Source organism: Dissoconium aciculare (genome assembly GCF_010015565.1).
Source record: "Dissoconium aciculare CBS 342.82 unplaced genomic scaffold K489scaffold_6, whole genome shotgun sequence".
In the NCBI taxonomy this organism is placed as follows: domain Eukaryota; kingdom Fungi; phylum Ascomycota; class Dothideomycetes; order Mycosphaerellales; family Dissoconiaceae; genus Dissoconium; species Dissoconium aciculare.
This window is the reverse complement of record NW_022984956.1, coordinates 754,675-776,991: the sequence shown is the minus strand read 5'-3', so window position 1 is coordinate 776,991 and position 22,317 is coordinate 754,675. Positions and strand designations below refer to the sequence as shown.

Here is a 22,317-nt window from a genome sequence, read left to right as displayed (position 1 = left end):
GCGCCAACAATTTACACCGCTATTGTTCGTGAATGCGTCTAGTGTCGTTAGCCGATGTCGCTGGTCTGTACTGATGATTGTGAGGCTGTGTTTATAGAGTTTTGCGAACGATGCGCAAGACGTGAATGAATGTGTCTAGTGATTCAACCTCATCAGAAGTGATGATGGTCACGCGAAGGGACGGCGTCATATCTGCTGTCGCAACATCCCAATGCGGCGCACACAACACAACACGAGCAGACAGCTGGGCGCAGCATCGGACAGCGCGATCATGTGGAGAGAGGGCAACGCGCAGAAGGAATATGCAAGCGTGGGGGATTTCTGGCGCCCAACGAAGGCTTGGTATTGGTGAAGGCAAAGTGGAAGCCAATTTGAAGTCGCAAGAGGGTTATTTCGTTGACGGTCGCGACAATGATGATAGCAATGGTAGACGTACAGATATGACACTGACGACAATCCGTCTTCCTCAATGGACCAATGGCCTGGAGCAGCAGAGCACCTGACGTTCGCGGTGACAACGACGGCGACGGACCAATACCTGCGATTCGTAGCCCTCAAAGACGGGCGGTGTATGATGGTGTCGCGGCAGACTAATGCGTCGTGATTGCCGACAACGACTGGAAGGCGCGGGCCGTCGTTTGATGTCGTTCAATTGGCAAGCGGCGCGCACCAGTTGACAGCAGAAACGGCGCGCGATTGGGATCTTTGGCTCAAGAAAAAGCCTCCTGAGCGATGAATGGTGGGCCTGGCAGCTGGACTTTATATTGGATCGCCAATCAGGATTCGCGATGAGCGGCAAGGGGAAATAGAAATCGGGAGAGAAGACAGCAGCAGCCCTGGAGGCCCAATAAGAGAAAGGCGGGCTCGAGCATCGGGCGAGCGCGGATCGGACCTCTCATGATCGTTGCTGCTGTAATAAGCGATGGATGGCTGACGCTCACGATGCGCTTCTCCTGCACGTTCATCACATTGTTCATTCATCTACTCCAGAATACTTTGATCGTCACGGCAATGCGCAAGGTACAACTTGTCCGGGTATTGCCGACAACGCATGCAACAAGAAGAGCATAGTAGGACAAATGGGGCGTGCTCGACCACATCTATTCATGTACCTGTGTACAATAATAGCCAGGTGCGGGGGATTTTGACCGTCATCAGGTGACTTCGAACCCAACGCCACTCTATCAACAAATCTTGTGCGTACGCCGGGATGCTCATCCGCATTCCCAAGCCAGTGGCCCTCATATCGCACGCATTGTTATGATCATGTACCGACTCGCTACTACGTAGTGTAGTGGCGAAGACACCGGTACTTTAGATCGCATCGAGCCTGCTGCGCTGGCTTCTGTCAGGCCCTGCGGCACAGTGCCATGGCGTTGCTGCCCGAGAGCGGAAAGTGACGAGAATCATGACTTTTAGCAGGCTGTGCCGCTCGTCGCACGACTGCGGTGAGTCGATCCAGACTGCGATCGCGCGATGTTCGAGAATTGCAACTCGTGTATTAGGCATTCCGTGACATCAGTCTGGCCTGTGGTGCGTATCCATCCCAGATCCAGCTCAGCATTTCCAATGATCAATGTGATGATGCCTGGCTGCTGTCTCCAACGCACGATGTGGCTGCCTATGTCCATCTTTGGGTTCTAAAAACAGTGCATACTTGCGGGGCCGACTCGTCAATATATTGGTCAGCGCAGAATACCTACTTTAATGGATCATGAGCTTCCTGAGGCGGAGCAGTCCCACTGTTACGGACGTTGAGAGGCAAGACATGCGTGAACAGCTAGCCACGAAACACGAGGATAAAATTCTTGTGAAATTGGGCTCTTCCTTCATGACAGCGCATCTAGTTTCGATCCTGCAAGCTTTTCACGCCTCTTCCTTGTCCTCATCCTTGCTCTCGAATGACGGCAGACGCTTTTCTACATCCGCCCAGACCTCCTTGCCACGTACCATTTTGACCACAGCCTCGAGGATTTGATCGAGGCTAGCACGGACCTGCTTAGTAGAGTCTCGGTCACGTAGAGTAAATGTGTTGTCCTCGAGACTCTGGTAGTCGACGGTAATGCCGAAAGGAATACCCAGCTCATCGTTACGCGAATAGCGTTTGCCGATGCTGACACCGGATTGATCAAGCTTGAATGACATGGCGTCCTCGTCTAGGCGCTGCTCGAGCTGCGCGATGAGCGGAGCGAAACGGGCGTCCTTTTGCAGCGGGACGACGAGCACTTTGACGGGTGCCACAGTTGGCTTGAAGGACATCACCTACAAATCTCAGTCAGCGTACGGCTCCATCATCGTCAATAGAAAAGTGCCAACTTACCGATCGTGCAGCATCGCCGTCGCGAGTCCAGTAGACATGCTCCATCAAACTGTAGAGGATGCGGCCAACGCCGAACGAGGGCTCGATGACATTCGGAATGTACTCTCGGGTGGTGACAACGCGACTTTCTTTTTCGACCTTTACAATGTCCAGCGACAATTTGGCCAGTTTGCTCTCAATGTCGGGCACTTCGAGCTCGGCACTACCCTCTTTCTGTAGTTTCCCACCAAGTTCTTCGCGCTGATCCTGGCTCAGTGCGTCGAGTGCCGCTTGTATCTTTCCGGCGTCCTTCTTGAAAAGAGGGCCAGATTTCTTCTTGTCTAGTTGGGCTACCCATTCTTCTACACGTACTGGCTCCTTAAGCGTCTCCTTGACCTGTAGTGGAACACCTGTAGCTTTCATGTGCACGCTCAAGTCATAAGCACTCCGATCGGCGCAACCAACACACTCGACCCAGCCATAAGAACTGAGCAGCTCACAGTCCCAGCAATCAGCAGCGTAGTGAGCCATTTCGTTGGCCATGTGCTGACGGAAACGCAGCTTCTTCATGTCGATTCCAATTTTCTCCATGAACAACATAATGCGAACCAAGAAATAGCCCAATGTCTCATTGTCTACCAACTTTGAGGCGACCGCTTCACCGATTGAAATATCGACCGGGGTTGATCCGCCCTCAGACTGGACTGTTCGTGAGAGCAGGGGAAGTTTGACATCTTTTACAAGATGGAATTTGGGGTGTTGCTTGTTGCTCAGTGGATCGACGAAATGCTCCACTTCCGCCATGAGAAATTCTCGCACACGCAAAAGTCCCGAGCGAGGAGAAAGCTCATTTCGGAAAGAGTATCCAATCGACGCTGAGGCGAAAGGCAGCTGACCATCGCTGTACTCGAGCAATTTCTGGAATGAAAGGAACTGGCCCTGTGCAGTCTCTGGCCGGAGAAAGGCAGGCTCCTTGCCAGAAGCACCAATCTGAGTCTGGAACATGAGATTGACTGGGACAGGTGGTTCGACTTCGTTACCAGAGGATGGATTCCGAATGTCGTGCTTCTTGATCAATGCTCCCATGCCATCACCAGTGCAGTCATCGAGCGTTGCCAACAGGTGCTCATACTCTTGTTTGACGTTGTCGTCGAGTTTGACGGCAGTCTTGGCGGCCTTGGACGCCTTCTTCTTCTTCTTTGGGTCATCGACCTCCTCGATCTTTTCGCCACGAGCTTCGCGATCACCTTTCAAGCGTGTCTCAATAACGTCTTTGATAAGATGGTCGGTACGCAGGATTTCACCAGTCTTGGGATCCTTGCACATGAAGTCGGCAAATTTGTCGACATGACCAGAGGTCTTGAGGACGTTGTAAGGAGTCAACATTGAGCACTTCAACGCCATCATCTTTTCATGTCGAATGAAATGATCACGCCAAATGTTGATCACTTCGGCTTCCAGCGTCTCAAGTGGAGGGCCATAGTCGAAGAGACCTTTGGTGGCTCCATACGGCTCGAACGATTGCCAGAGGAACACTTTGCGTCGAAGAAGTGATTCAAAAGCAGCTCGATCGAACTCCTGGCCCGCCAATGTCTTGTAGTCTGTAGCCATTTTAGAAACTGTGCCCGTGTTTCGTGTTCGAACAGGAACCACGAATTTGTGAAATGACGGTGTTGTTGAGAATGCAGTACGCTGCAGGCGAATCGAAATTTGTTTTGGGGAAGATCTTATCTTGCTGCAAAGGATATGTCGTGTGCCACCGAAGGTTGAGGAATTATGAATAAGGAAAGCGCCCGAAACAAATTTCGAGCTTATGACTCCACATCGAGGATTCATTCGAGGGCAGCTCAGTCAATAGCTTTGACCAAGCTTTGCCCATCCGATCTTCTCACGTCGCAACCAATGTCGGCAGCTCTGGACGGCTCAAACAATGCAAGAGTAAATCGAGCGATGCAGTAGATCTTGTACAATTACGGTTGATGATGAAGATCAAGTTCGCGATCCGTTATGCGTGATGAAAGTGTCAACACACGGCCCTCTGCCTCACTCTACTGTTCCTCCGCCCGGACCCTGTTCTCCGCGAAATTTATATAGAAATTAACTTTTGGCTGACTACTAGAGCCGCATGGCATACCTACAGTACGCACGGGCCGCGGCCAGAAAAAGTTCCTGGAAGTCTTCAGATTGAACTTGTCCGTCAAATCGCAAAACTCTTTATCCACAGTGAATGCTCATACCTGGAAGAGAGGCAGTGTTTTCGTATCATGGCATCCTTCAATCCCACAAAAATTGCGAACAAGCAAAAGCGACAATCACAATATCTCAAGGTCAAGAGGCAGAAAGAGAACGAGAAGCGAGATGAGCGATTCAAGCGCAAACGACACGAGGACAAAAATCCACAATTGCGAGAGCAGCGACGCGCTCAGAATGTCCCGGCGACAATCGATAGTAAGCGCACATGGGATGAGACGGAGTCGGCAGACGAGGACGATGGACAACTCGGTCGGAGCGTGAACATCCTAGACCCGAAACGAAGAAAGATCGAGAGGGAAAGCACGACAGAACTCAATGTGGCTGACGAAGAGGAGATCGATGAATCGGAGGTTCAAGCCGTTGGACCAATAGATGGCGAGGCCGAGGATGACGACCGAGATAGCATGCTTGACTCGGATTCAGATGACGACGACGAGTCAGATCCAAGCATGAAGGTCCATGATCCACCCGATCGCCTGCCTAGTGAAGCACCATCAACAGCGACAGATCTCACTGTACGGCCGGAAGTTCTCAAAGCCCGCTTCCCGGGTCTCTTCGAACCTTCGGACAAAGAACCTAAGGTCCTTGTCACAACATCCATCAACAGCACTTTACATGACGAAGCACAACTACTCACGACGTTGTTCCCTAATAGTGTCTACATTCGTCGCACAGCGCATTTCCATAGCTACAAGTATAGCGTACGCGAAATCTGCCAGTATGCATCGGCGCCGGAGCGCGGCTTTACTCATGTTGTCGTCCTCAACGAAGACGAAAAGCGACCAAAAGGTATCGATATCGTCCCGTTGCCACAAGGGCCCATGTTCCACTTCAGCATCTCGAACTGGATCCCGGGCAAGCGATTACCGGGACACGGAAACCCCACTGATCACATTCCGGAGCTCATCCTGAACGGCTTCCGAACTCCGCTCGGTGTCGTCACAGCCCATCTTTTCAAGGGCTTATTCCCGGCTCGTCCGGAGATCCTTGGGCGACAAGTCGTAACGTTACACAACCAGCGCGATTACATCTTCCTGCGCCGGCATCGGTATGTGTTCCGCGACAAACGACAATCAGAAAAGAGCATCCAGGGCACGGACGGGAAGCCAATGAAAGGTGTGGAGGATATTCGTGCAGGTCTGCAGGAACTCGGTCCGCGATTCACCATGAAACTCCGTCGAGTGGACAAGGGTATTCAACGCGCGAGCGGGCAAGAGTGGGAATGGAAGGCACACGATGAGAAGGTCCGAACGAGATTTAACCTGTAGACATTTAATTTACTCCTGTGTACTTTCGCTCGCAAAGCCAAGCGAAATATCGCCCAATTGATGCATTTCTCCAGCTTACTTGAAGATCCGACATCGTCCGCATGACGATTATAAACTCAAGGCGCGCAGTACTCCTAAGCGCAAATGCAAGCCTAGGCGGGGTGGTACTTTTGTCACGATCATGAGATTTGCACATCAATTGTAAAAAGCCAAGATGAGTCTATTCCGTAGTAATCAACACCAAAATCGAACCAACAGTTGCAAATGCGGAGAAACAAAAGTGACAATGCCAACCGCCCGATGAAGCCAAATCCATATAAAATCCCGATGCGTCCGTCGTTTGTTTTTTTTCGAAAAACGTTGGACTTGTTCTCTAGTGTCCCTTCACGCATCGTGGAAAACGTCGAGGATCGAGGAGGCGGCAATAACAAAAAAACCAGCAAAAACAGCAGGAGGCAAACGATGGTTCAAAGCATGCAAAGTCCAAACATAGCCGCAGGCGATACAACGGCTGCCGTACAATGGGCGCAATGTCGGCAGGTTGAACATGTGTACACAACCGCCATGCGCCCCGACGACAGCGCCAAAAATTTCTGACAAGCAAAGGCAGTGATAAAAGGCAGTAAATCGATGTCCGAATAGATTAATTACGCAAAACGTGTGTTCTTTTGTTGTATATGGAAGCTGAGAGAACTGTCACCGGAATTCGTCCATCGCACGGAACAGTTGCGAGTGTGACCGTCGGGACAGGGCAAGACTCCCCTGACCCTTCTGAGGCGGCTCCAGGTAGGACAGAGTGGACTTCGGTCGTTCGATTCGCTCTCTTATTTTCATATCAAGGTTCATATCTCCTGTTTCTCATGCTCATAGCGGGTCATCCGATCATCAGGTCTCTTTTCGTCGTGTAGGAAAAATGTATAAGTGCGGTATCAAGGCTAGTCATCGCGGCATGTGGACGTTTCTTGCTAGCATTGGACAGCATCTCGAATGATCTGTAGATGATTAGTTCATGGTCATAAGTCGTGCTTCTCTTTCATCATGTCCGTAGGTATTATCATTTCAGATGGTGTGATATCGTTATTCTTGTTGGAAAGAAACACAGGCACAAATATTGAGTCGCGGGCTTGTAATCGGCAAATGCTAATGCTCGACGGTGATATCAGCGGCACTGCTCGGCTGGGAAAGCTCGTCACTGTTGCGCTGTGCGTGGCCATTGGTGCGCCGAGGGAAACCGGAGCCACGCTCAGGAATAGGTCCACGCGGCTGCCGCTCAGGACCAGTCGTGCTGGTTCGAGTCTGATTCCGGTCCTCGAAATTGGTGCTGAATGAACGGTGGCCACCGATGGGGCCTGGGGTTTCTCGATCCCAAGACGGGAAGCCTCGCAATGCTCTAGGACTGCCGCCAAAACCAGGACCAAGATTCATATTGCCTAAGCCGTTGATCAAACCTGAGGCGTCACCTCGCTCTCCGAGGCCGGTGGTCGGCGTCATCAGCGTTGGCGTGCTGGCTTGGTTGCCGTCACGTCCAAAATCCTGCAAACGGGCCACATTGTTGGACAGCGCAGCTGGGAAACTCGCAGTTGAAGGCACCGGCGATGGTGTGTAAGATCGCAAATCAGCGAACGACTTGGCTGCTCGCAAGTTGTTGCCTGCAGCAAGTCCGCCGGATGTCTCCTGATAGCCAAGAAATCCAGAGGCTTGGTTGCGTACACTCGCATTATTGTTATTGTAGTAATTGTCGCGGACATCGCTGAAATCGGTGGTGGCGGCACGGTTCAAAGCGCGTCGTTGGTCATTAGGTAAGTTTGGGATTGACGGCATGGGCGGGCTCAGGCGCGTCCGAGTCTCCTTGTAGACGTGCACTGCTCGTCGATCGGCGTCACCTTTGGACATGTGGCCAAGGCCCATGTGATGCGCGAGCGTGTGTACTATCCTGCGCTCAGGAGGAGACAGACTAGGCGCAAAGACAAGAAGGTCACGCATGTTGTCCTCTTTGAATAGCAGAAGCTTTGAGTAGAACTGAAGGACCTGGGGATCGTTGAGGTCAACGTCGACGCCACTGCTTGGATCAGCGCCGAAGGAAGACGGGAATGGGCCCATTTTCTGATTACGCGCAGACACGGGAGATGGTGATCCGGTGTTCAGCACGCGGGACGAGAGCGAAGATGTAGAAGGTTGTGTTTGCAGCGCCTGAGGGGCCATGGGACGATGCTGCTCCTCGAGTTGTCCTCGGCGCTCTCGCTTCTCTCGCTCGATCCTCTCACGTTCGGCCGCAGGTAGCATCTTCTTGTATTCCACACGCAGCTTTCGACCATTCAACTCGAAATGGTTCATTGCTTCGATGACAGCGCCAGTTTCTTCCGGGTTGGTGAAATTGGCGAACGCCAATCCTCGGAATACGCCATTGTCGAAATGATAGTTGAAGGCGTATGGCAAGGGTAAGCCCAATTCTGTCATGATGGCCACAAGCTGCTCCTTCTTGATAGCGAATGGAATGTTCTTGATCACGATGGCCGTAGGAATCAATTCTTCGTCAGTCTCGGAGCCAAGACCGTCCTGCCGACCATTCATTCCGCCTGTATAAGGGTTCATCTGCTGTTGTTGCGGCTGCATATCCATCCAAGCCTACATCATAGTCAGCATCTACATATTGTAATATCCATGCCACTTCAATATCTTACCGCCGGAATGCCTGATCTAGCTCCTTGCGAAGGAGCCTTCCTCAATCCATTCATAGTGTTGTTCTGGTTGAAAGCACTCGGATTCCATGACTGCCCGCCCATGTCGTAGTTGTTGCCATACCCTCCTATGGTCGCGTTTCTCATACCACCGAAACGGTTGCCGTTCATGTTGGCATGGTCCTCAGCAGTGTAGAGCGGCGAAGGCAAGTACCCTTGCGGTTCGAATTGCCCTCTCGAGGCCTGCCGATGGAGAGTCCCCTGGCGATTAGAATTGGGTGATCTGTTTGAAGGATTCTCGTAATACATGTCGACACCCGAGTTGTTCATGATGCGGTGAGCAAAGCCCAATCCAGCGTTCCTTTTTCTTTCGATGTTGTGAAGAGGTTGAGCTGCAATGAATAAATGGCGCTATTTGATGGAAATCCGACACAGCAGTATGGACAGATGCCGCACAAGGTGTTCAGATAGTCCTCAAATTGAGAACAAGCGATGCGGCTCGCTGTGTTGAGACGTCGGTCGTGGATCTCGTACTGGCGTAGCGTCGTCAATTTCAAGGAGTGTCGGGCGGAGTAATTCGCAGCGTGTCGAGTGAGGTCGGCAGTAAATAAGTTCGACGACAATGTCGTCTCAAAGTCAGAAGCGTGAAGATGGCCGATCGACGACCGATCGGTGTGATGGGGAGGTGCGTGCAAGTGGCAGGCTGCTCAGCCAATTTCGCACGGCTGTCGTCAGTACGATGTCGGGAAGCGGGCAGAGCAAGGATGCACAAAAGGACGAAGAGAAGCCGAGCCAGTCGTGCACGCCCACACGAGAACTTGAAGCACAACGTTTGAGCGAGAGAGACTGGAGAAAAGATTCTTTAGCGAGGAGAAAGCTGTCTGTCGATGAATTCGACGGCAACTCGAAAGTGTGGAGTCTAAAGGGAAAGGTGCATCAACCGTATTGTACTAGTGGTGGTGAGAATCTGGATGAGGTGCGCCCTTATTAGAGAGGCATAATCGCCATTGTCGTCGTCAATATAATTTCCCTTATTTCAAGGTCGTTATTACAACACAACGGCGCGCAGCAGAAGGACGGACGCACTCATCACAGGAGAAGCCTTTCGAGGGTGCAATTCGCTCCAGGGAACACTACAACCGTTCTATCAATCCCTTCGGCCCTAGGCCACCTCATCCTTCCTCCCTCCCGCCCCTTCGCCTGGCGTACTCTCTATTCGCACTCTCACTGGTTCACTACTCAGCTCCTCCAGTGCATACTATTCATGCAGGCTCGGGGAGCTTTGCACGCGTTTACGAGAGAGCTGCCGGTCCGAACGACACAAGAAGCTGCGAAGCCACGCGAGTCAGGCAGAGCAGCGGATCGGTGAAGGACGATGTGGATGGCGGAAGATGGCCTTTTGGGCCGGGGAATTATGATGCGGACGGCGGAGTGTTAAGGTCAGAGCATTTCCCATTGTCTGGGTGTTGCCAGTTGGAGTCGAGGAAAATCACGGTCTCGAAAGAAAGCACCTAGGCAGTAATGAAAGTGTCTCAGGATCTCGTGTCAGTCAGCAGCCCACAGCCTACAGATCTTTAGCTCGCCGCCCTTTTGTCTAGGAGTTTGATTGAGATTTCACCACCTGGAAATCCTCAGGGACCCAAAGACTAGATTTCTATCGGCGCGGGATTGTGTGTAGTGCCCTTGGATGATGATGAATATACTGCCCGACGATATGCCAAGACTGTACGGCTCTTCCGTACCGCGACACTCATCGCGAAACGTACGCGACAGAGCGAGTATGTGACCACGAACCACGGCAAGAAACAAAGGCTCCTCGTCGTGATCAACCTTGGGACTTGTGATTGATAATGAAGTAATGTACGACCACGGCCTTAGGGGGAACTGGAGTGGGCTTTGTGCATGCTTGACCTCCCACGCCTTACTCTCATCAGCAGTTGGGCGGCACACGGTCCTGTATGTTGGTCCTCACAGCACTGAACTTTTTATTTACGGGGGGGCTTGTGACGTGTGGTACGTACCCGGCGGTGCCAGCTTCGGCAGTCAAGCTTGTCCACTGGTGGGAAGAACAGACTTTCCGCATGCTTGACCACAGTCGTCGATGATACTACTGTATCATAATTGTGGTCCTGGAAAAGGGGCGCCTTCAAATTTCCAATCGTCGACACGCTTCCTTGGATTGGAATGAAAAAAATATCCGGCGACCACGCTTGTGGCCTTGACCCGTGCGTCGTGTAATGATACGCGCCGGCTGCCCACTTCTCCTGACGAGCACAGTCCTATATGTACCTACCTAGTAGGGAGGAATGACACTGCATCTGCTTTCTGATACGAGTGATGTCCACATTACAGTGACGAACTCGATGAGGTGCAGTGCATTTGCACGGCATGGGCAACGTCGTGCATCGGCATCGGCATCGGCATCATCATTCCTGAACCACCCCACATCCGCCATCAAATGTGCTGTGCTGTGGATAGGCTCTAGCCAGTGCTGTGGAAGCAGCTCTATTGCACACGACATCGGTCACGTCTTCAGATTTTTGAGGCTCGTTCAATTAAGCTGACGTACATGCTATGGTAATAACTGGAGAGGGGTCCATCGCAGAGTGCGAGTGCCAATCCAGTGAATACACCCTCCGCCATAGCGTCTACCAAATTCACGCCAGCGAAAATGTTGAAATTGGGAGAGTCCAGGGCTGCAAGTGGCTTCATCCTTTTGAATTGTTTGCTGGCTGTCGTACCGTCACGCAAGTGCTCTGCATGGACGCATGACGACACAATTCTTCCGGGTAGCTATGCGACATAGGTAGCGGTCGAGGAATCTAGCGTCGCCATGATTTGACACCTGAGCAGCGATACGATACTGAAGAGAAGTGCCGTGTTGCGAGCTGCCCTTCAGCAGATCGGCACTCCTTGTCACCAGAATCTCGCAAGAGCTTGAAGCGTGACGAATCATGAGTTGCTGATGAGCCGGGCTAGTCAGTTGGCGCAAATCTTGCAGGCCTGTCTGGCCGTGTACATGCGACCGTATGACGCATGGCTTTCGGCTCTCTCTGCTCCAATCACCCCTTGTCCTCTCCTGTCAAATTTGTCGTGAAAGAGGCGAGCGCGCGTCTGTCCTTGCAAGCCTGCGCAAGGGAGTATCGAGGTCTGATCACGATTGGACAGGGCAGTCGATGCACATCTGAGCATTCTGATGCAAGTCGTAGATAGCTTGCATGGCCTATGCGGAGCCTCCCGTGGTCATCGCGCCTTGCTTCGAAATCTCCGGTCGCTGCCGGTCAATTAATATTGCAGTCCACGGGTGTGATCATGTCAGAAGTAAGGTTTTCATGTACCATTCATCCATCGAGGCGTCGGTCCGGCAGTCCGCGTGCATTGGTCCGCTCGCCAGGCCTGGCGTTCTTGCTCCAATCGCTGCTCGACACTGCTCGAAACTCTCGCCTCCTTTCCTGCTAGGTGCGCTTGTTCAGCCAGCCCGAGTACGGGACCATTACTTCGTCCTCTTGCGCTCCTGAAAATGCACGTCCTATTCGATCCGAGTATTGACGGGTCTTGCAGCATTCCGTCGGGTCATGTACCCAAGACTACGGATCACAAGATGTTGAAGCTTGCCTCGGTGATTCCAAGGCCATACTGTTAGAATGAGCAACTAGCTAGTACATGTAGGCACCGCACTTGTCAATGCGTGGACCTCCATGGCCTGGATTTCATCGACCGCCCGCACGCACGATCAGCTCCAGGGCTACCTAAGTATCCACGTACCTTAGCACCTAGTAGCCCTGGAGGTATGTAACCGTAGGGTTCGTCACCAGGTCCAAGCCAAACCCTAGGCGCATAACTTTCATGCCCGTGACGATTTCGATACCCTCACAACACATCATTGAGGTGGAAGATTTGCACTATATCAATTGCCTACTGCTGCGATGAGACGATGTACAATTTTTGGCGCTCAATTAGAACCGCCACCAATTGCAACTGAAATATGTATTCTGTGGTACTGTGCGAGAATCGAGCACATCGGCCCTGCGACTGGCAGCGGACTCGCACTTTGTTATATGTAAGAGTGTTCGTCATAGAGCCGGCCTGATAACCGCGAACGAGGCACACGACATTTACGAGTACGATCGCATAAATACGCATCCGTCATGACCTTTGTTCGTCCACTATCATCAGTGAAGACGCCACGGGGCCCAGTCAATCGAGTAAATAAGAATGGCAATCTTTGGACGCACGCATGTTGTCGATGGCGGGGTCATTCCAGTTCATGTTCACAGGAATCAAACTACGGCTTGCCTTGTGAGACTGCCCCGCTTAGAAACTTTGAATGCGTACCTGGGTAGGATTATTACTACACAAACACTTAAAACTTACCCTACCTAAGAGTCATCACAGTCATAAATATTGAGCCACCAACACAGTCAATTCAGTCAGGTGGAGCATATTTTCACTGGCACTCTAGGGCCGGCTTTCACTCCAATCGAATATCAGAGAGACGTCGCGACCATGTTGGACATCAACGACTTCATCAAAGAGCGGGGCGGCGATCCTGCAAAGATCAAAGAATCACAAAAGCGACGCCATGCGCCAGAAGCCGTCGTTGACGAAGTCATTGAGATGTTCGAAGACCACCGGAAGACACAATACTCAGCAGCCACCGAGATGGGAGCAAAGATCAACAAGGTTCAGAAGGAAATCGGTCTGAACAAAAAGAACAAAGGCGACCCCAAAGAATTCGAAGCATTGATGAAGCAGAAGGATGACCTGACCAAGGAAAAGAAGGAGCTGGAGGAATTGGCCGCCCAAAAGCACACAGCACTTTTGAAGAAAGCCAAGAGCATTGGCAATTACGTCCACGAGTCGGTGCCGATTTCAGATAACGAGGACAACAATGCGGTGGTTCGCGAATGGGCACCTGAGGGTATCGCAGTTGAGAAGAAGGACTGTCTCTCACACCACGAAGTCTTGACTAGGATAGACGGATATGACCCAGAGCGAGGAGTAAAGATTGTTGGACATCGAGGTTACTGCCTGACAGGCTACGGTCTGTTCCTGAACCTGGCCCTGGTGAACTATGGCCTGGAGTTCCTATTCAACAAGAAATACACACCGAACCAGCCTCCGTTCTTCATGCTTCGGGAGGCAATGGCAAAAACCGCGCAACTTGAGCAATTCGACGAAGAGTTGTACAAAGTCACGGAGAAGGAAAATGATCCGGCGACCGACAAATACCTGATTGCGACTTCAGAACAGCCGATCTCTGCACTACACGAGGGAGAATGGCTGAATGACAAAGATCTACCCATCAAGTACGCTGGCTACAGCACCTGTTTCCGAAAAGAGGCCGGCTCACATGGAAAGGATGCATGGGGCATCTTTCGAGTCCATCAATTCGAAAAAATTGAACAATTCATCTTTTGCAAACCCGAAGACAGCTGGCAACACTTCGATGATATGATTGCAACCTCCGAGGAATTCTACAAGTCGCTTAATCTCCCCTACCGAGTGGTTGCAATTGTCTCTGGTGCGTTGAACAATGCTGCTAGCAAAAAATACGACCTCGAGGCATGGTTCCCATTCCAGGGTGAATACAAGGAGCTCGTGTCATGCTCGAACTGCACAGACTACCAGACCAGGGAACTTGAGATACGGTGAGTCGTAGAAATGAGGCCGTCTATCATTGTAAGCAGCATACTGACTCTATCATCCAGATTTGGCCAGAAAAAGCAGACCGATGCTTCTTTCCAGAAGTCTTATGTCCACGCGCTCAACTCGACGCTTTGCGCAACCGAACGTGCCCTCTGCTGTGTCCTCGAGAATTACCAGCGTGAGGACGGTATCGAAGTGCCACAAGTTCTGCGAAAATATATCCCTGGTCAACCAGAGTTCTTGCCATATGTGAAGGAATTGCCCAAGGACTCCACCAGCTTGAAAGCCAAGAGCAAGGCAGACGCCCCAAAAGACGGCGGAAGTGCAAATTCACCGAAACAAGGCGAAGTCACTGAACGTCCGAAGCCCAAGGCCGAGGAGCAGCGCTCTTGATTGTGTGTTGTCCTTCCTTTGGACCTCAACTGTCGGCGTCTCGGACACGGTCAGGCCATGAATATCGACGTGACCTGGAGACGTCTTCCTCCACTTGATAATCTGGACGGAGATAGACACGCCTGTGCCGATTCACTGCTCACATATCGCGAACGCTGACTGCCCTGTTGTCAATTTCAGCTGAATGCAAAAACCGCTGCGCTTGGGTCTACGAGTACTTTAATGAGCGCACGGGTTCAAGCGGGCACCTAGGGAGTTTTTTCCTCTATCATTGATGTGTACCGAGCCTTCGTGACCTCTCGCTCGTTGGATCGTGGTGTTGCGGGCCGCCTTTCATGGTATGGTCGCTGAGTAACACTTGCTGCTATCGACCGGTAGCTAACCATATCCCGTCGCGGCCCGTTTCTGAGACCGAGCATGACATTTGCAAATCGTAGAGGGGTCGTGTTATTAAGCAAAAAGCGTCTTATGTCAGAAGCAATATCTCAAGTCTATTCGACGCTACTCTCCAACCCCTCTCTCCCGTGAATATCGTGAGTGAAGTCATGCTAGGACGAGTCGCTCGCGAGCATAGTCCCATCGCTTCGTTCATGAACAACGTGCTCTCGTGGTCATCGTGCTGCACGAACGTACGGATCGTCCAATCATCCCGCGATGATCTGTGATGCAAGGAACGCATATTCTGTCGCTTGCTGAGTCGGTTGCGGACTTATTTCCAAAGCATTTTGCCAGCAGGCTAGGAGGCTCCTCTCGCGATCGCTGCTTTGCTGGGTCGTTTGGTCAGCTATCTTGCCACCACTGTATCATTGCTGAAGCCGAATCAAGCTCATATTGAGTTCCATTTAGAGGTGCACGACACGCATGGCCCTTCGCTCTCAGAGATTGTTGTCGGTCTTGAACTTGTCCCATGCTTCATTCAATGCGCTGAAGACGGCACCGCTGATCATGCGCTGTTCGGTGGTGGCGTCCTGGGGGATCTGCATAGCGGAGCTACTGTCAGCGAAGATTCAGTTCATTCTGTCCAGTATGGGTCGGCTTACCTTGTCTGGATGGACCTTGGCGATGGCTTTCATGTAAATGATCTTGACCTTATTTGGCATCACCAAATCGCTCATGCCGACCTTTTTCCAACCGGCCTCTGGCCACAAGACGGCGTCCAGACTTTGAAGCAATGCTCGTAGATTGTCCGCCTTGCCGCCTTTCCAGGAGGCTAAACGAGCCTCGACTTGGTCGTACAAAGCAAATTTCTCATCGTCGGCTTTCTCGGCGGCAGCGTTGGCAGCCCGCAGTTTTTTCACAGCCTCAGCCGACGTTGCCGATGAAACGGCCGGACGCTGAAGTCCAGCCGAAGGCGGTGCGGTGTTAGCCCGTGGCGCGGTCGTTGCTGGCCGTGGTTTGGGCGCGGCAGTCTGGGGAGCAGAGGCTTTCTCGCATCTGTCTCGTCCTCGGATGCTAGTAGCGCCGCCGATGCCTGCAGCAATGGCAATATGCCATACACCGGCGGCCTCAGTCCACTTTTCAAGATGTTCCAATGCCTCAGCCTTACGCATCAAGGCCTTGCCATAAAAGTCTCTCATGTCCTTACTAGCCTCGCCGGCTCCGAGGTCAATGACTTCACCAATGCCTTTGCTGTCGCCGATAATGGCAAGAGCACGATCGGCATCAGCCACAGCCATCTTAGCGTCGCCAGTCTTCAAAGCCGTCAAACAACGGTTCACCAACACGATTATGGTCACAGGATGTGTGGCAGGAAGAGGCGTGAGAGCACGCGTGTAAGACTCGTGCGCAGATCCGAAGTCTCCCCGTTTAAAAGCCTCCCCGCCGATCTTGCGATGAGCTGCCGAACTTGACAGTGCGGATGCGGACACGGCGGGGATGTCACGTTTAGCAGGCGTCGGCCGAGTGGGGGGCGCGGGCGCTCGAGATATCGGAGGTGGTTTTTTGTGATCGGACTGCGACGATATTGCTGAGCAGGTTGTCGAATTTGTCTTGACAGGCGCTGGACTGAAGAGGTCGACCTCCGGCTCCATTTGTGGTTGGGGTTGTGGTCGTGGTTGTGGCTTTGGCGTCGCCGCCTTTCTTCTTGCAGGGCTCACATATGCTTGTGCACTTTGTTCCTCGACCTCTAGTCGACTGACTCTGCTAGCGTAGCGTTTTTCTGGTTGGGGAGCTTGTTGTGCAGGCGATGGCATCGAGCCAACTGGTTTGTTGGTAAGAGGGGCCATGGGTGACCGAGCTCGTGAAGGAGGGTCATTCGTCGGGAGACTAGAGGCAGGTCTTGATGTTCTTGATGCAGGTTCTTCTCTGGGCATGTCCAACATCGCTGCTTCGTCAGTAATATTTGCCACTCGCCGATTGTCGGCAGCCTGTCTCGCTCGATTCTGGCTGCCGGATCTACTAGTATCAGCGACGGCTTCTTGCATCCACTTTGGCGAACTTGAGTCTCTCTCCTGCTGAAACTCTGCTATTGTCTTGGTCATCTGCTTCTGACTGGCCTTCCAAAGAGAATTCGCTCCCTTGAAGAGCTTGTTTCCGAGCTCTGATGCAATTTGTGCGGCGTCCTTATCACTTCGAGCGGGCGAAGCAGTGTCATGTCTCCGCGCCCCTGTGTTGCCTCCGTGTCTGTCCGCGCCTGCCCTCCTCTGAGCATCGCGAGATTGTGATGACGGTATGGCCTCCGTTGATGGTGGAGCCTGTTGCCGTTCGGGCAGATTTTGCTTCGCCTTCTGTTTTGACTCCTCATGGGCCTGCTGCAAAAGCCAGCCCACCGCACGCTGCACATCGCCGTCATTCTCGGCAAGAGCAAGTCTCGCGTTGTCGATTGGAAAGCCCATATCCACCAGTTCAGCAACCGCGCCGTCTTGTTGCGGCTCACGTGTAGCGACGCGCGGCGCATTTTCTCTTGTCGCGGCTTTCTTGGGGGCAAGCTCTGATATCGGGCGACCAAGGTCCCCCAAAATGTCTTCCTCATCGTTGTCATGATGAGTGACGCCTGGCTCGTTTCTGGCGCGATTGCTTCCGTTGGCAATGGTACCAAGGCCGAAGGGATCATCGTCATCGTTAAACACCTCCAGCGAGCTGTCAGGATTTTGCGAGAATGAAGTCGAGGCGATTGTATTTCCGCCACTCAAAGTCTCCGCCCGTGGCGGAGGGAAGTGACTCGCATTGTTCACAGGCGCAGCCTTATTAAAGGCTGCCAGAATATCGTCTTCCTCGTCTTTACTGCCGCCTGAGTAAGACTGGCCGAGCTTTGGAGTTCCACTCCGAGCTTGGTTATCATTGACATTGCTTCCGAGGGTATCCCACAACTGCGATTGCTCTTCCTGCTGGCGTCGCTTCTCCGAGAGTGCTTTCTGTTGCTGTTCCAATAGCGTGAGGGGTTTTGTGGGCTTTTGAGATTTCAGCGACAGTAAATTCTCAAAACGGTCCTTCTGAGGGGGATTTTTGACCGCTGGGGTCGTGCTCGACGGTCGGCTGATACTTTGAGGAGTTGTGACGCCAGACGTTGGGATCGCGGGACTTGCACGCAGACTATTGTGTTGTAGACCATATGAGAGATTCCGTGCTGTGGCATCGACCGGCTTTGGTTTTGAAGCAGTTTGCCAATCTTCGCCCAACAAATCGTCCATCGTGTATCGCGTTCATCCAATGTCTACACAGCTTCTCCTGCAACACGTCTTGAGTTCTCGACGTGGTATTTAGAATGAGATGTGCCGCGTCATTCGCTGAGAAGTTGCGGAAGCTAACGGCAGATCAAACCGCGGTCCGAGGCTTGGTATTGATCAATGTAGCAGACGCGGCGTTCCAAGCTGGAGGTTGTTGATACATAAGATCTTGTAGATCAACCTTCAAGGGTTGTGGTCAGGATGCACATCTTATCAGATTGTGCAGTCTTTCCTACTGGACGGGATGGATCAAATGGCCATGCTAAGCTGTATGCGACGAGCAGTCGAGGAAGTGCTGTGAGCATGTCAGTCAAGCAAAGAAGACTGATGTCGTATGATTACACGTAAGTTTACAAGGTATCGGAACGACGACTCAATCACAGCAGCGAGAATATCAAATCCATTATTTTGAATGCACGCTACAAGAAATAAATATATAACCCATTTAAACCTTCCGTATAGCGCCGCACGCAGACCACAAGCTCAATCAAGACAGGCACCTCTCCGCCGGCTCATCTTTCAAGCTGTCTCTACAACAGATCGCGTTGAATGAATTGGTCTCGCAGGGTCTTGCCGAGGGCTGCAGGGCTTCGCTCAACAATGACACCGGCGGCCTCAAGGGCGGCAATCTTGGTGTCAGCTCCTCCTTTGCCTCCAGACACAATGGCACCAGCGTGACCCATGCGGCGTCCGGGTGGCGCAGAGATACCGGCAATGAAGCTGACGACGGGCTTACCCTTACCGTCTTTACCGCCGGTGTTGTACTGGCCGAGGAACTCTGCAGCGTCTTCTTCCGCAGAGCCGCCAATCTCGCCAATCATGATGATTCCATCGGTGTCGGGATCGGCAAGGAACACGCGGAGGCAGTCGATGAAGTTGGTGCCAGAGAACGGGTCTCCACCGATTCCAATGACGAGAGATTGACCCAAACCAGCCTGTGTGGTCTGGTTGACAGCCTCATATGTCAAGGTACCTGATCGGGAGACAATGCCGATGCGTCCACGCTTGTGAATGAAACCAGGCATAATACCGATCTTGCATTGTCCCTGTTTGACACGTTAGTAGCCGTCCACAACGATAGATCTGTATTCATGTAGCGACGAAGTGAATTTGCTCAGAGACTTCGTGAATAATCAAACCGCCGGAGCGGATCATACTCTTCCTATCATATTTTTGTATATTTTGTCTCATCCCAGCAAAGCTTTCATGCGTTGTGAATCGAACAAGGGACCAACTTACAGGTGCGATGATGCCCGGGCAGTTGGGGCCAATCAGTCTGGTCTTGTCTTGTGTCTTGAGGATGTCTGTGATGCGAACCATGTCATGTTGGGGAATGCCCTCAGTAATGCACACGACAAGCGGCATCTCAGCCTTGATGGCCTCCTCGATACCCGCCGCTGCCAACGGAGGAGGGACGAAGATCGCAGATGCATCAGCTCCAGTTGCTTTCCTGGCTTCTTCTACTGTTGCGAATACCGGTTTGCCCAAATGTTCAGTGCCAGCCTTCTTTGGGTTTGTTCCACCCACCACATTGGTACCGTACTCGATAGCCTGCGATGCGTGGAAAGTTCCCTGCTTGCCGGTGAAGCCCTGGAACAAGACTTTGGTGTCCTTTGTGAGACGGAGATTGACGCCAGTCTTCGCATATCCAGTCGGGTTGCCAGCAGTCTCGCTCGATGATATCGTAGCGTATGCGGCAGGAGTTACGGATTTGGTGAGGCCATGGGGCGCGTTGCGCAGGGCGCGTGTAAGCGGTTGTCGTAGTGATTGCATTATGGTTATGTGTGGTCCTGAGTCTCTGTGGTGAAATGGGGTTTGATGAGAGATGAGTCGTGAAGCACAACCTGTTGAGAGGGAACTGCTCGATAAGGGACAACAAGCAAAGCTGAACAGCTCCGCGAAGACCGCCGGAGAGCTCTGAATGTAGAGTAGCTGGCAAGCGGCCGGAGGAACGGCCCGAATTGTCTTTTCCCGAAAACGTGCGTCACAACATTTCTGACCCTACTACTACCCTAGCTCAATTCTTCGACAGCGCCACCACAGGAAATCCATCTGCACAACATCTCCAGTGCCTGACTGCATGCCGTACATGATTGAAACGGCAGCGCACTATTTGACGAGATGGCGACTATGACAGAAACAAAGAGCGAAGCGGTGAAGCGCAGGCGATTGCCAGCCGCGAAACTCGCCAAGCTTGCGCCTGAGAATGAGAGATATGTGCGAGCATGCGCAGACATTGCAAATAGCCTGGTCGAAGACTACGAGAAATCACAAATTTCTGGCACAGTGAAGAAAGACATCAATTTGAACTCACTGCGCGGTCAATTTGCGAAGAAACACTTTTTGTCCCGTCAGCCGCCACTCACAGATATCATCGCAGCAGTGCCAGAACAGTATAAAAAGTATATCCTTCCTAAACTCATTGCGAAGCCAATTCGGAGCGCAAGTGGCATAGCGGTCGTGGCTGTTATGTGCAAGCCTCACCGATGTCCACATATCGCCTACACCGGCAACATATGTGTATATTGCCCTGGTGGACCGGACTCCGACTTCGAGTATAGCACTCAATCATATACTGGCTATGAGCCTACCAGCATGCGTGCCATCCGTGCGAGGTATGATCCATTCGAGCAAGCACGTGGCAGAGTCGATCAGATCAGAAGTCTCGGACATAGTGTTGACAAAGTGGAGTATATCATCATGGGCGGGACTTTCATGTCTCTGACTCCAAAATATCGAGAAGAGTTCATTTCCCAGCTTCATAATGCGCTCTCAGGCTATCAAACCAACGACGTTGATGAAGCAGTTGTCGCAGGCGAGCAGAGCACCACAAAATGTGTAGGAATCACAATTGAAACCCGACCAGATTATTGTTTACCTCCACACCTGACGGACATGCTCCGATACGGATGCACTCGGCTCGAGATCGGAGTCCAGAGCTTGTATGAGGATGTGGCTCGGGACACAAACCGTGGGCACACTGTGAAAGCTGTGTGCGAAACTTTTTGTCAAGCCAAAGACGCTGGATTCAAGGTCGTGTCACACATGATGCCGGATCTGCCGAATGTTGGTCTGGAACGAGATCTATTCCAATTTCAAGAATATTTCTCGAACCCTGCCTTTCGTACCGATGGTCTGAAGATCTATCCAACCCTCGTTATTCGTGGTACTGGTCTTTATGAGCTTTGGCGGACGGGTCGATACAAGAACTACACGCCAAATGTTCTGATTGATATCGTCGCTCGAATCCTCGCATTGATCCCTCCATGGACCCGCATATATCGTGTGCAGCGCGACATTCCTATGCCATTGGTGACAAGCGGAGTTGAAAATGGAAATCTACGGGAGCTGGCTCTCGCTCGGATGAAAGACTTTGGAACAACTTGTCGAGATGTGCGGACCCGGGAGGTTGGCATCAACGAAGTCAAAAACAAAATTCGACCTAATCAAGTCGAGCTTGTCCGACGGGATTATGTTGCCAACGGCGGCTGGGAAACCTTCCTAGCATACGAAGATCCTAAGCAAGACATATTGATTGCGTTGTTGCGCCTACGGAAATGTAGCGAGAGATACACTTACCGCGAAGAACTCGTCTCTCAGCCTTCAAGTTTGGTGCGCGAGCTCCACGTATATGGCTCTGCGGTACCGATCCACGAGCGTGTGAAGGGGAAGAGCCAGCATCAAGGTTACGGCACGTTACTCATGGAAGAAGCTGAGCGCATTGCTAGAGACGAGCATGGCAGCGAGAAGATAGCCGTGATTTCTGGCGTTGGCGTCCGCGGGTACTACAAACGTCTCGGGTACTGGCTCGACGGGCCATACATGAGCAAGTGGCTCAACAAGGCGGACCATGGCGAGAGTGATGATGAGAGCTGAAAAAACAAGAACTGGCTCAGCTCAATCGCGTTTGCCAGCAATAGTCAGCGATGTCCTCGCTTTACACGAAAGCGGCCCCACGAACATGGCCAAGTTGCTAGAACATGGAATTTCAGTAAAGGCGTGATGGTGAGGCAAAGTGTCAAAATTTAAAACCAACGGCCTGATAAATCCTGCAAGAAAGCATCCGGTGCTACACCGCTCCGCGCCATCTGCACTCAGTCTTTCGGCATGCC

At 52.0% G+C, this 22,317-nt stretch overlaps 7 protein-coding genes across 7 annotated transcripts; 3 read left to right on the top strand and 4 right to left on the bottom strand.

Moving 5' to 3' along the window:
• Positions 1–1,866: 1,866 nt before the first annotated feature.
• Positions 1,867–3,910, bottom strand: K489DRAFT_409963 (glycyl-tRNA synthetase; the record flags this gene model as incomplete). The annotated part of the gene is made up of 2 exons (XM_033607647.1): positions 1,867–2,262; positions 2,321–3,910. The coding sequence occupies 2 exons, from the start codon at positions 3,908–3,910 to the stop codon at positions 1,867–1,869; spliced, it is 1,986 nt and encodes a 661-aa protein (XP_033459887.1).
• Positions 3,911–4,459: 549 nt separating this feature from the next.
• Positions 4,460–6,069, top strand: K489DRAFT_380224 (Brix-domain-containing protein). The gene has a single exon (XM_033604837.1). It carries the CDS (start codon positions 4,564–4,566, stop codon positions 5,818–5,820), a length of 1,257 nt encoding a protein of 418 aa, XP_033459886.1. The 5' UTR covers positions 4,460–4,563; the 3' UTR covers positions 5,821–6,069.
• An 891-nt stretch (positions 6,070–6,960) lies between these two features.
• On the bottom strand, positions 6,961–8,828 carry K489DRAFT_370466 (uncharacterized protein; the record flags this gene model as incomplete). The annotated part of the gene is made up of 2 exons (XM_033603138.1): positions 6,961–8,445; positions 8,502–8,828. 2 exons carry the CDS (start codon positions 8,826–8,828, stop codon positions 6,961–6,963), a joined length of 1,812 nt encoding a protein of 603 aa, XP_033459885.1.
• Positions 8,829–12,865: 4,037 nt separating this feature from the next.
• On the top strand, positions 12,866–14,540 carry K489DRAFT_356955 (serine-tRNA ligase; the record flags this gene model as incomplete). The annotated part of the gene is made up of 2 exons (XM_033602548.1): positions 12,866–14,149; positions 14,210–14,540. The coding sequence occupies exons 1-2, from the start codon at positions 13,005–13,007 to the stop codon at positions 14,538–14,540; spliced, it is 1,476 nt and encodes a 491-aa protein (XP_033459884.1). The 5' UTR covers positions 12,866–13,004.
• Positions 14,541–15,415: 875 nt separating this feature from the next.
• K489DRAFT_388736 (uncharacterized protein) lies at positions 15,416–18,169 on the bottom strand (the record flags this gene model as incomplete). Its single annotated transcript, XM_033606443.1, has 3 exons — positions 15,416–15,517; positions 15,581–16,492; positions 16,889–18,169. The coding sequence occupies 3 exons, from the start codon at positions 18,167–18,169 to the stop codon at positions 15,416–15,418; spliced, it is 2,295 nt and encodes a 764-aa protein (XP_033459883.1).
• Positions 18,170–18,590: 421 nt separating this feature from the next.
• K489DRAFT_380218 (succinate--CoA ligase subunit alpha) lies at positions 18,591–20,043 on the bottom strand. Its single transcript, XM_033604836.1, has 2 exons — positions 19,445–20,043; positions 18,591–19,251 (listed from the first exon to the last, which is right to left on the bottom strand). The coding sequence occupies exons 1-2, from the start codon at positions 19,976–19,978 to the stop codon at positions 18,736–18,738; spliced, it is 1,050 nt and encodes a 349-aa protein (XP_033459882.1). The 5' UTR covers positions 19,979–20,043; the 3' UTR covers positions 18,591–18,735.
• A 292-nt stretch (positions 20,044–20,335) lies between these two features.
• On the top strand, positions 20,336–22,081 carry K489DRAFT_318681 (elongator complex protein 3; the record flags this gene model as incomplete). Its single annotated transcript, XM_033601340.1, has 1 exon — positions 20,336–22,081. The coding sequence occupies one exon, from the start codon at positions 20,336–20,338 to the stop codon at positions 22,079–22,081; it is 1,746 nt and encodes a 581-aa protein (XP_033459881.1).
• Positions 22,082–22,317: the final 236 nt, after the last annotated feature.